Raw genomic sequence first — 13,696 nt, 5'->3', positions numbered from 1 at the left:
TGGCAGGAAAACCCCCTTAATTCATCCTGGAATCACCAAATTTGGTGAAAATTGCACTATTACTGACAAAATTATAAAAGGTCAAAGCAGTCGCTTTTTTGCAAATTCAAGACTTTGAATGTCAATATCACTTGAAAGTGGATATTTTCACCTAATATATGCATATATTACGTATTACGTACTAATGGGGCAAATGCACACCCAAATCTCTTCATAAAAGAAATACACAAAATATTTTATACCTGAAGCGTCCAGCTTCCGGTTTCCTGACTTGTTTTCTTTCAGGTTGATTTAGTTTGATTTGATCATGTGCTTATATCATTGTCATATTTAAACCGTTTAAAATCGGCTTTTGAGCTAAAGAAATATTATTGATAATGAACTTTTTAGCTCTTTCATTAAAAAAAAACGTGAATAATAATAAAATACCTTCCATTGTATTAATCAAAAAAGTACTTCAAATGTTTTCAAATTTGTCGTTAGATTTTGAGGTACAATGTTATTGTTGATAATGAGCTTTTCAGTTCTTTTAGATACACTGGAAGATCAAACAGTTCCCCAAACGCCAATAAGTATAGAATAATACTGCTCCGAAAATATAAAAAAAAAACCTGAAATCAGCCACCAAATGATTTAATATTGGAGAAGAAGACCCCTTGAAGGGAATTAAAAATAGAATTAGACCCCGAATTATATAAGCAAGTCGGACAACCGGAACTTAGACGCTACAGGTATAAAAGGTTCTAGGTTTCCCTATGTGAGGAACGATGAGTACATGGCAGTTCGATGTGTGCATAGTTAAAAGTTCCATTGCGCTCTATTTTTTAAAACGCCATTTACACAAATAATTCGATTTGAAAAGTACTGTATTATTGATTATAGTCAACCTCATACGCTTCACACTATGAGGATTATTATTAGCAAATGTGAAGAACCTACGTATAACAATTATTAACAAGGCGGAATACTGGAAGCTGGGCGCTTCGGGTATAAGGGTTTTGTGTTCATTATCTTTTTTTTTCAGCCTTTGTTCCGTTCACAAGCGTGGTCGGCTCGTCGTGATCGGTTTCGGCATGTCGTTCTATCAAATGGCTGATCTGGTTGCAATCGCAAAGCTTTTAAATCCTCATCCAGCAGGCTCCGAAACACATTGTACGCACTGTTGTTTAGTTTCTCCTTGAGGAAAGACTTTACTCGGACGATGGGCTAAAAATATTTCTGGCAACTTGTGGAGTGCCACAGGGTTCTGTCCTAGTTCCCTTACTGTGGCTAGTTATGTATGATGGAGTGTTGGCGCTACGCCTTCTGGACAACGTGATAACCATTGTCTTCGTCCGTGATAAAAAAGGTCACAGTAGGGGCAAAACATCAAGACCAGCTCGAGATCTACACAAATGAAGCGATATGGAAGATCAATTCCTGCTTGAGAAATTCCGGCTTATTACTTGCTGAACGTAAAATAGAAGTTGTTCTCATCAGCAAGAGAAAAAGCAACACAATCGTGAAAATCAAAGTTGTCGAACAAACAATTTACTCCCAACCATCGCTAAAATATTTGGGAATAATGATTGGCACAATGCTTAACTTCAAAAAAGTCAATGAGTGCGCCGCAACTAAAACATCTTGATCACTGCAACGATCTCGAGGATATTACCGAACATTTTTGGGATAAGACAAAGTCGACGTCTTTTACTCTCTAGGGTAATCAGCTTCGTGCTACTCTACGCAGCTCCAGTTTGGGCAACTGTTCTGGATAACAAAGTAAACTGCAGAAAATTTGGGAATGGTGTATCGACTAAGTGCACTCCGGATATGCAGTGCGTATTGGACAACGTTAGGAGAAGCAGCTTATGTACTAGCAGGGATGCTTCTCATAGACATCTTAGCGAATGAAGGCCCGCGACTCTACGACAAAATGTACGCAGTTGAGGGGTCTAGCGTATTTCGACGGCAGCAGATAGGTGGGAATCTATCGCAGAGTGGCAAAAGAGATGGGACTAGTCACAAACTGGTCGTTGGACATACCGTATCATTCCGGACTTTCGGAGTTGGTTTGAACGAAGCCACGGCGAATTAAACTACGAGTTAACGAAATTCTTAAATTAACATGGAGGTTATTATGCCTATTTACATCGATTTGGCCATGAAGAGTCACCACGCTGTCCAAAATGTGGTAACGTGTAGCAAATGCGGAGCATGTCATATTTAATTGCCCCCGGTTTACCGCACACCGAACAAGAATGGAAGCGGTCGCAGACAGGCGCTCAACACCCGAAAATATTATGGAGTTCGGGCTGGACGGATGCTTGGAACCATGTTGTGAAATAACTGAAAACTATTCATCAACAGCTTAGGCAGGAAGAACTACGACGAAAACAAGAAAGGGAGAGAATCATAATGAGCCGCAGTTAAAAGCTGATCCAGCCCCGCGACACAATACTTTATATGAGTTCCGTGGGGAGAGTGGAACAAGAAAGAGGTGGTTGTAGAGAATGGAAGTCTCACACATGCATAGCAGTTAAATGATACAGAACAGTAGTGTTAGCCATCTGCCAACAAAGGGAAGCTGCAGGCGCCTAAGAGGGAAAAAAGTACATTAGAAGTTCTGAAGAATCGAAATAAAAGCACAGAAGGTAAAAAACCTGTGCCTCAAGTGCAAACGTCAGCAATCGAACGGAAACTTAAGGGGAATGAAAATGATAGATGGACGTCGTTAATAAAAAGGCGGAAAAGAAAACAAAGGTGCGAATTCGCCTAGAGGTAATTGTTATCTCCAGTAAGGGCAATTTGTTTTACGCGCAGTTTCTTAAAAAGATGAAACCTGACCCCGACCTAAAAGATCTGGGTGAAAATGTCAGCAACTTCCGAAGGACCTAGAAAGGCGATCTCATGTTTGAGCTAAAAAATCCAGCTTGGGAAAACCAAAGGTTTCACACCCAAGTGAAGGACTCGCTTAGGGGAATATCACAGTTCTGGCCCACGAGATCTACATACAGTACAAGCATCTTGATGAAGTGACAACCAGAGAAGAAGCATTGCGATAAAATAACAATTTAAGTTTGAGGAACTGGAAAAAGAAAACATAGCGAGCTTGAGAAAAATGTATGGTAATATTAGGACGGCCCCAATGCGAGTACCAGTGGAGGCAGGGCAGAAATTATTATCGCCCGGAAAAGTTCGAACTGGATGGGTGGGCCTTCATTAAAATGGTGCTTCAAGTGCCTCATATTTGCAGACTTTGCGAAGGCATGCACCAGCGGTATTGATCGATCCGATTGATGCAGAAGTTGTGGGGATGAAGAACATATAGCCAAGGAGTGCAATAAGGACCCCAAATGCCTATTGTGCGAAGGAAAGGATGGAAAGACAACCGGCATATTGCCGGAAGTGGTAAATGCCCGAAATTCAAGAAGGCTGACTGCAATGAAAAATATGAGATTTATTCAAATAAACCTCAATCATTGCAGGGTCGCTTAGGGCTTACTTGAGTAAGTGAACCCTACAGACACCGTCACGGTGGTGTATGGGTCACCTGTCTGACTAATATAATGTTCGATGAGTCAGTCGACCAGTGGTTTCGAGTGGGTGAAAATAAGCGTTGTGTACCTGTACCGCTGTTACGCCCCGCCCATTCTCACATTTGAAGGCATGTTAGACAACCTTGCTCTCGACGCAAGGTGATTGCCGGTGACTTCAATGCTTAGGCTTTGAGTAGGGAAGCAGGGAAGTCTATTAGAGGCTTTTTGTTCAGTTGGATTTAGTTTTGGTCAATGGTGCAAACTCCTTTTGCAAAGGGGACCTTCCTCAGTCGTAGAACTGACCTTTGTCATCCCTACACTGGTACGTGGTATGTCCTGCCACCTTAACGAGCACTGATCCCCAGGCAATCGTCTTTTAATTGAGGAGGGAACCGTAGGCCAGGAAAACAGGGTACCTGAAGGTGAGAAGTGCATCGGGCTGGTCTCAAAAGTTTTGGACGAGGGAAACTTCTTTGAATTGAGGCTAGGCCAACTAACTAAGGCAGGCGGTCCTACGGAGAGAGCTCTCCATGTCACGCAATGCATCGCCAAGCCATGTGACAAATCCATGCCTAAGAGCTGCTCCTTCCTTAGTAGAAGATCCAACTACTGATGGAGAAGTGAACCAAGCCAGACGAACGCTCACGACGGGTGGTAGGTAGGTAGGAACAAAAGGAGCGTGCTTACAAGGTAACTAGCAAAACACCTCAAGCCTGCTATTCAGCGGAGCAAGCGGGAATGTTTTAAGGAGCTCTGCTCGGAAGCAGATGTAAATACGTGGTGGAGCGCCTATGGAATTGTGATGGGACGGTTGATAGGCCGGTCATCTCCACAGATCACGTGCCCTACTGTCTTGTTGAAAATCATCCAGGGGTTATTCCCCTAGCAAGAGTGGGGCAGTGACACATTTGAAAGATCTCTGAATGTGACAGTAATTCCGGGAGTAACCACGGACGAACTTTTGCAGATCTGCAGCAGAATAGATGATGAGAAAGCTCCGCCCTGGACAACATACCGAACTGAGCCCTTAAGTTCGCCATAAAATCCAGATCAGATATGTTCGCTGAATTCCTTGCGGCATGGAAGTTCCAGAAGCTGGTGCTGCTAGCTAAGGCTGTAAACTTCCAAGTGAACCATCCTCCTATAGACGTACATGTCTTCTAAACACTATGGGGAAAAGTTGGAGCGGGTAATTTACAAAAGATTACTCCCGATTATCGAGAGCCAAGGAGGCCTTTCAGCTCGGCGTTATGGGTTCTGTAAAGCCAGATCAACCATTGACGCCATCAAAATGGTTACTGGCTTGGCCGAAAATGTAATTCACGGAAGGGTTTGTACCTGCAAACATTCCGTGTTGGTGACCCTGAAAATAAAGGAATGCATTTATTTCGGCTAATTGGAACCTTATACGAAAGTGCTTGGCAACAATTGGTGTTCCCACCTATCTCGCAGCTACTGTCGACACCTACCTGCGAAAACGAACGCTTTGGTATCACACCGGTAATGGACCCAAGTAGCACGTTATTTCCGTTGGAGGCCACGGGGGTGGGTTATGCCGATGATATAGCATTAGTTGTAGTCGCAAAATATCAAAAGGAGGTTGGAGAGCGCTGGACTGGCACTTGCGGAGAAAAAAATTAAAACAGTCCTCATCACAAAGCGCCGGAAGCAAAATTACCCCTCAATTAGAATTGGCAATCAAATCATCATTTCATCATCAAAAACTTTGGAGTGATGATAGGTATGAAGTGAAGTTTTAAACAACACGTGCAATATGGTTGTGACAAGTGAAGTTTATATAATGTGTTGGCCAAAGAAAAAACCTTAAGTTAAAGTATTGTATAAAAGACTTCGGTAATGGTATCAAGGTGGTTACGAATGCTTTAGTAAAAATTTTCGACAACATCATCAAAGATATCTCAAACTCGGTGGCCGGTAGTCAAGTCAGTTTACGATTATGCTTCCAAACTTTCCGGAAATAAAGTAAATTTGGTCTACTTTAAGACCTTCCTGTGAGTTAAGTGGAAGATACATTTTCGACTTGATATCAAACGTAAATCATTTAAACACTGTTTTATTATCGGAAGAGGTTATACAGATGAACGCAAAAATTATTAATTTCCGATTCGGAGGCGGGGATACAAGTGGAGCCATTGTTAATGAAATTGAAGTTTTGAAAAGAAAGAAGAGCGTAATAAATGTTGGCAAGGTTACTGATCTTTATTGTCTCTCATGTAGCATATATTAACACAAAGGTGAAATGAAGTGTCCCTATTTTCTTTTTTTTCCACCTTGTACAATTGTTGAAGAAATAGTAAATTGTGATGCTTGTAATCGATCTTTTAGAGGTCAAAACTGTTTCAGTAGCCATTTTCAGAACATGGTTACAGCCAAAACAGTATGAGATACATTAAAGATATGTGCAATGTGTACAAAATTTTTGAATCTCGAACACAGGAAAGAAAGGAATCACAAGTGCGATTAATTCTTTTGTCAGGCTTGTTCGAAAATTGTTCCGTCAGATCATTTATGTTATATAAAACGATACAAATCGCATCATGATATACAAGATCAGTGCAATGTGTTTGAACACAATGGTGATCAAACACGTGTAACTGGGAGGTTTGTAATAGTTTATAGGGTTATGATGACCACTTTATAATTTCCGAACTATTAGCTAGAAAAAAAGATATAAATTCCCTAATGAATGGAACGAACATAATGAGGTTAACATCTGGACGATTCGTATTTATCGATTCTCTAAATTTTTTTGGCGAAATTTCTTCTTCTCGAAATTTTCCAGCGTTTTTGACACACACTTTCTTAACATTATAGACAATATAAATTATGTTGGTAAATATCCTTCCTCGGAAATGTGAAGGTAAATTAAAGCAATGACCACCAGTGGTATAAGGCAGTATCACAAGGGATCTTCGAAAATAAAAAGGAGATGCTTTTGTATTGTAAGAACGATGTGAACATTTTAAGTCTGGGTTGCAACAAGTTCATGCGGGAGTTTTTCTAATAACATGTATCAATCCTTTAATTGAATCCCTAACAATTGCATCAACATGTATGTTAGTATTCCGGCGAAATTTTCACCAAGAAAATACCTCAAGTATAATGCCTAGGCAGGGGTATTACAAGTCTCAGAATCACCTTCGGAAAAGGCTCATTGGTATCTGCGCTCTGCAAGAAACTCGATGGTCTGGTGCCAAAAGCTGCGACAATGAACGCGAACGCGGTAAAAATGGCTATAAATTTCTCTATTTTGGTAGCCCACACAATCAATATGGTGTTGGCATTGCCATCTCACAGAGTTTTCTTGATGATTGGCTGATGAAGCTTATCATTATATCAGCTGAACGCACTACTTACTTCTTCACCGCTTATGCGCAGACGATAACCTTGTATTTACGGATACATGGTTCATCAAACGATTGTCTTATCTTCCTACATTTTATAGTGGGAACAGTAAAACGCAAATCGACTATATTCTCATAACACGCTGACATTCTACCACTGTCACTGATTGCAAAGCCGTTCCCTATGAGACATCGGCCATTGATTGCTGTTGTGCAAGTTAAGCCACCAATAAAACGGCATGAAAAACGCATTGGCCAACGGCGCATTAAATGATAGCGGTTTCGTGGGAAGAAAGAAGAATTGATCACACACACACGATTCGTGTCTCTGTTGGTATTCATCACCACCACTCCTCTTTGTTCTTGTTGTGGACATCGTCACATAGGACATTCAAGGCCTAGTGCCCTACACACTGCTTTATGCAGATAATGTTTTCCTAGCATCTAATAGTAAAAATGACCTTGAGCAGCTTGTCCAAAAATGAAATGAAACTGAATTTTTGACGACAGATCCCCATGAAACAGGCAGAATCACTGTCAGCGGCAGTGATCTGCCCAAAACTGAGCGATTGAAATACGCTATCAGCCAATGGAGATCTGCGTTATAAAATTGCTTCATGCATTAAGGCAACCTGGATGAAGTGGTGGACAGAAAAGACCGCATGGAAATAAGCCGGTCTCTTCTGTCTCAACCACCAAAGAGGTTGGAAGTTCGAGTACACACAAATATCTTTACAAATTTTGCTGACTATAATTTATTCTATTTCGATTATAGAAATATGCAGTCGAGTCGTATAGAATAGCAAATTTGAACTGAATTTAGTAAATTATATTCATATAGGCAAATCATTTAAATATATAATTTTGTTATGTAGTGAAAAATGAATGTTTTATTTGAGTTGCAGAGTTCGGTTGTCGGTAATCTTCCTGTGTATCATATGTTCGCGACCCCATGTAATGGAGACGAAGATGTTACGTTGGCTAGTGGCGTGACACGTTTTGACCAAATGCAAAATGAGGATATCCGCGATAGTTATGGGGTTGCACCGATCGTGGAAAAGTTGCGAGAGAGGCGTCTTCGATGGTATGGTCACGCAATTCATGCTAACGAGAATTCACTTACCAAGATTTGTCTGAACAGCGAAGTTGATGGTAAACGACCAAAAGGCAGACCGAAACAACAGTGGCTTGATACGCTAGATGGGGATTTAAAAGCCTCGAGATTGCACCCACATCAGGCATTCGATAGAGCCAAATGGCGAAACCGATCACGACGAGCCGACCCCGCTTTTGAAGGGGACAAAGGCTGAAGAAAAAGAAGATGAATTTTTTGGTTGCTTTTACTATGGTTGTTGAGAATGTTTCAAAATATTAGAAGCACCTTGATACCTTGTCAAAACGATATGAAAGTACGAAGAGAAGAATTGAATTTATTGTTGTGACTATAATTTGATCTCAAAGAACGCGGGCACGCGCAGAGTTTTATCACGAACCCCGTCGAGCGGAGAAGTGACTTCACAGACGAAAAAAGGAAGCCTGGGAGAACCAACAAGTCTGTGAACTAGAAGTGGCTCATCAACTTGTGCTTAAGATAGCGAATCAATGCCTGACGATTGGCAATGAGGTATTATCTGCCTCATACATAAAAAGCGAGATATCACACCGTGCACACCGTGGTATCACGTTGCTGAGTATCATCTATAAGATCTTCTCCGCTATCTTGCTAGGCCGGATAGCCCCATACGTCCACAACATCATTGGTCCATACCAAAGAGGCTTCACTCCAGGCAAATCAGCAACAGATCAAATTTTCTCCGTGCGGCAAGCGATGGAAAAACTGTTGGAATATGGACAACAGTTGCACAATCTATTCACCGACTTCAAAGCCCCCTATGATAGCATAGCCAGGGTAAAACTGTACACGACCGTGAAAGAATTCGGTATCCCCGTGAAATTAATAAAACTAACTAGGCTGACCCTGACCAATGTGCGAGGCCAGATAAAAGCAACAGGATCACTCTCAAGACCATTCGACATCAACAACGTTCTATGACAAGGAGATGTCCTATCATGCGTCCTCTTTAACTTGGCCCTTGAGAAAGTGATCCGTGATGCTGATCTAAATGCAAGAGGTACAATCCTCTTTAAGTCCACCCAACTACTGGCCTATGCTGACGATATAGACATCATGGGAAGAACCATCCAGATGCCAGACAGCTTTTAGGGATATTGAATTGGTGGACCTCGGTGCAAAACCGGGATGTCTGGAGTTCCTTATTAAGGCAGGCCTGGACCGGATACCGGTTTTTGCGCCGTTGGTGGTGGTGACTATAATTTGATGCATACTTGGGAATGTCAATTCAAAGAATTTCTGAAGAAGTACATTGTTATACGACAACAGTTAGATGCGAAATTTGTTAATATTTTAGCTCCATTTAATTCATGTGATGCCGTTTTCGGAGGATTTTCTTTGTACCATAAAGTTGAAAATGATGAAGTGATATGCTATTTAATTTAAAATTGAAAAAGTATACGAGGGGTGGAGATACGATCCCACTACAAAAAGTGGAGGACTATTCGCTGATTACGTCAACACGATTCTGAAAATTTAACAGGAAGCGGGTAGTTAGGGGGATAAATTTAATTCAGAAGTCCAGAAGGAAAATTTCAAACTATCCTATCAATCAAAGGAAAATTGATTGATTGATTTTTCTCGATGAAAATCAAAGCCCAAAAATCCGGGTAGGTGAAATACGGCAAAAAATTGTTTAAACTCTTTCCGGGGGAAGTGAGGGAATCGAGCACAAACCAAAGTCTTCAATTACTTCGAGAACTTTAACAACTTTTTACAATTCCTCGCTATAGAGGTATGTTCTTTAATATCCATTAATGAAGAGACAAAGTGGGTTACCGGATGTCCGGATAGCTCAGTGGTTAGAGCACTAGGCTGTCATACGGAAGGTCGCGGTTCAAATCTCACTGGTGGCAGTGGAATTTGCATCGTGATTTGACGTCGGATACCAGTCGACTCAGCTGTGAATGAGTACCTGAGTCAAATCAGGGTAATAATCTCGGGCGAGCGCAATGCTGACCACATTGCCTCCTAGTGTACCGTTACGGTCTTGAATGAAGTGCTCTAACACACTTCAAGGCCCTGATCCAATATGGATTGTTGCGCCAACGATTATTATTATTATTAATGTGGGTTACATGGAGATATCTAGAGCGAAATTTGAATATGCTGTCTCATGTAAATATTGCTATTGCGGCTTACACAACCACGCATAAACTTTACGAGGCTCTACAAAAAGTAGGAAGTATGTTACTTGTATTGTGACAGCTCGACTTTCATAGATAGTAAGACTGATCGTATTACCTTCCCTATATCTGAATTTCTGGGGAATCTTACAAACGAAATTGACTTCTTCGGAAATGATTCTTTTGTTACCGAATTCGTTAGCACAGGCCAAAAAACTTACGATCATCAAATTAAATCAGCGATAGGTACTGAACATACAATAAAGTGAAAACGGATAACTATGAATTTCAATAACTCAAAAGTGGTAAACCTCGAGCATTGGAAAAATTTAGTAACTAGTGACTACGCTTTTATATCTTCAATCAGAGCTCGGTATCGCTGATTATAACTGATCCCACCACTTTGAGGACTGCTGTGTCTACAATTCTATTGTCGTTTGCATGTAGACCACGTGATGAAAACATTCTTAGAAACTGTTTGAGACTTTTTCCTTTACAGTGTGTGTATATATAAGTTAAAGAACCATCAACGATTTTATTTAAAAAAAATTTAATTATTATTCGAGATGTGTAATCTACAATATACTGCTAAAGACTAACTACCGAATTCTTACTACTAAACATGAAAAGTAGCACGAATTATTGCAATTTGCCAATTATGCATTTGTTTTGATTTCACCTGTATCGATGACCGCTGACTCAGGTGATACCGCGCGTGTTGTCTTTCCGGTCGATATCGATGTCTATGCTGAAGTTAATATGCTGACGTTAACTCTTCCCCCTCTAGCTTCCTGATGTCCTCATCAGGATCAAAAGAATGGACTACTGTAGATTTTTGGCGTACTCGAAGGTGGCGGGATACTGATGGTTGCCGGATGTTGATGTCGCATCTTATCGGTTTCTGTGTTTTGCGTGATACTGATTGTTGATCGATTTCCTCCCAGGAATTTGTTAATTAGGAAGACGATCACGATGATAATTATAACCATGGCGAAACCGCAGTTGGTAAGTTTGACGATCTTATTTTCGGTTTTCATAAGCTCAATCTCGTGGAAATTGTTAATATGAAGTTCTTTGATTGACTCCAATGAAAGTATCTCTTTGTACTGCTTCTCTCGTGGTGTTGGCTGGAAAATTGCAGGTAGAGGCTGTAAGTATGAAGCATCATTAGATGAGAATGACTGGCCATTCAGATTGATCGTCGCATTTTCGAATTTTATGATAAAAGTGCCATTTAGCTCACGGGAAGTTTCATTGATATTTACGGGTCCCTCATAATCATTTACGAGAAGTATGCCGGATGTAATTTCTTCCAATGTCGGTACTTGCTGTCCGCTAATTTTATTGCAACTGGAATCGGAGCTCAATAATAATCTAGGAATACAAGAAGTGTTACTGATATCTATTAAGTTCATTTGATTACATATTGACAACCTGTTTATATTGTTACATTCTTTTACAATGCTATAAATTTTCTTTTCATTTTTCATAATAAACTTACTAAAGATTTCTATTATTGCATTTCCTTTCTTGACCGGTTTTACTAAAATTTTGGCAAATGTTTCTTCAGAAGTTATCGGAACATTAACAATGTACAATAAAGTCAGATCATTGGAAATAACCTTCACCTTAGAAAATGCTAAAGCTTCCTCCGGTGTAGAGTAGGGAAGTTTTTCTTTATCTAATACTGTAAAGTACTTAAACGCGCAATTATAAAAAGAAACACAAAATAATTCCGTCACTTTGTCTTTATTTCTCAAGATCTACACTCTTCTATATCTTCTTCTATTCAACTCTTTCACGGCGTATCTCCGATTGAGATCCTTTCTTATCTTAAAGCGTAAAACTGGACAAGTGGAAGGGTTTCAAGCTAAACCTGTTTTCACACACACATATTCACCACACACATGTATTGTTGGAAGATCTCCGTCAAGATCCATTCCGAATTTTCTCATTTGTGTAGGATTGCAAGCTATGGCAACAAGTTAGTACGTCTACTAATTGCGTGTTACCATGCTCGTTCTACACGTTTAACTAAACCTCTTCCACATCAATTATGTAATTAAATAGTTTTCATCCGATTGCGTATTGATAATCAATGAGTCGGAGACACGTTAACTCTCATTGCACATTCCGAGTACGAAATAAGTGAGAGACATAAAGCTCATATTTTGTCTCAATTTTAGCTTTTTAAACATTTCGATTTCACCACTTAACATATTCCCCGGGCAGCAGTGCCTTTATTCATTTGAAAAATTGATTGAATATTATATTTGTTATTTGTACTGCTGCGGGAATTGATCTTTTGCAATAGCGATATCTAATTCAATATTGACTTTGTTTTTTTTTTTAATTTAATTTAATTATTCAAATTAAATATCTTTTCGCCAATTTGTTCATTTTTTTCTAAGGTTTTGCGTATTTAACTTATTGTTGCACATAGATCTGTGTATTCAATATTTTCATCTATTTAAGTGCATATATAGTTTTAGGGAATCACCATCATTAAAAAGACATAGCGTCAATATAGTCAATTCGTTTGAACTATTCGAAATAGGCGTAATTCGCCTTTAAGTTTCAATAAATAAACAGATCCTATTATATTTCTTTTTTTTTTTGTTTTGAAATACATTTTCACCGGTCTAATATTTTCTTTTCAACAACCCACCGATTGGGAATTAAATTTCATTCTATTTCATACAAAATTTAGGGAATTGTATTATATGCTTTTAAGGTATCTCATTCATAGTATAGTATATAGTTATATATAGTATAGAGTTAGCTTCATTAGTTCAATATAGTCTCAAGAAGAATCCTCGGTTACTGATAAATCTTCGAATGTCGCAAAAAGGCAACAGACAGTAATTTGATGATTTACACTCACAACTGAGGAAATCCTACTTGGTCTTAAATGATTTCAAGCAAATTGCCCATGATTTGATTGTAACTTCAACTTTAAATTCTCTATATAATCATATATCCGCCCTTCAACTCTAACTGTTTTATTCTGATCACAAAGAAGTAAAAAAGAATGATTTAAGATCTTTTCCTTTTTCTAATTCACTTAATACGTTATGTATTTTATTAGTTTCACTTCCACGATTCTTAGCTCGCTCAAAGTTAAAAATTAAATCGGCATTTTCAAAGCTATGAAAAATCTCAAAATGTAAACTAGAATCCTTTTTGTCTTTGAAAAGGAAGAGTACTTCTTTAAAAACTCTAAATTACCAATTTGGATCCACTACTTTTTTTTCAGTGTGAGTCAACTTTGCTTTTACGAAATTTTACCACCTTATATAAAATCCAAGACTAAAAGTTGGACCATTCTACCACACTTTATTTTTAATTAACTTTATTGGGAATATACCTCTACTAATATAATCAGCTGGATTTGCCTTTTGCTTGTAGAATATTTGTACCTTTGGTCAGGAAGTTCAAAGTGCCACTATATTATTAATATAAATATATTTTCGCAATACTTCGAATTTTATTCGACTCAATGGAACAATATTAGCCAAACATAATGAAAACTTCAGATCATGAGTTCGACTTCAA

General features: G+C 39.2%; 1 protein-coding gene across 1 annotated transcript; it reads right to left on the bottom strand.

Moving 5' to 3' along the window:
• Positions 1-10,680: 10,680 nt before the first annotated feature.
• On the bottom strand, positions 10,681-11,811 carry LOC119647297. Its single transcript, XM_038048200.1, has 3 exons — positions 11,643-11,811; positions 11,385-11,515; positions 10,681-11,289 (listed from the first exon to the last, which is right to left on the bottom strand). The coding sequence occupies exons 2-3, from the start codon at positions 11,394-11,396 to the stop codon at positions 10,951-10,953; spliced, it is 351 nt and encodes a 116-aa protein (XP_037904128.1). The 5' UTR covers positions 11,397-11,515; positions 11,643-11,811; the 3' UTR covers positions 10,681-10,950.
• Between the last annotated feature and the right edge of the window lie 1,885 nt (positions 11,812-13,696).

This window comes from Hermetia illucens, chromosome 1 (assembly GCF_905115235.1).
Source record: "Hermetia illucens chromosome 1, iHerIll2.2.curated.20191125, whole genome shotgun sequence".
In the NCBI taxonomy this organism is placed as follows: Eukaryota; Metazoa; Arthropoda; class Insecta; order Diptera; family Stratiomyidae; genus Hermetia; species Hermetia illucens.
The sequence above is the reverse complement of the archived record's forward strand: the minus strand, read 5'-3'. Positions and strand labels throughout refer to the sequence as shown.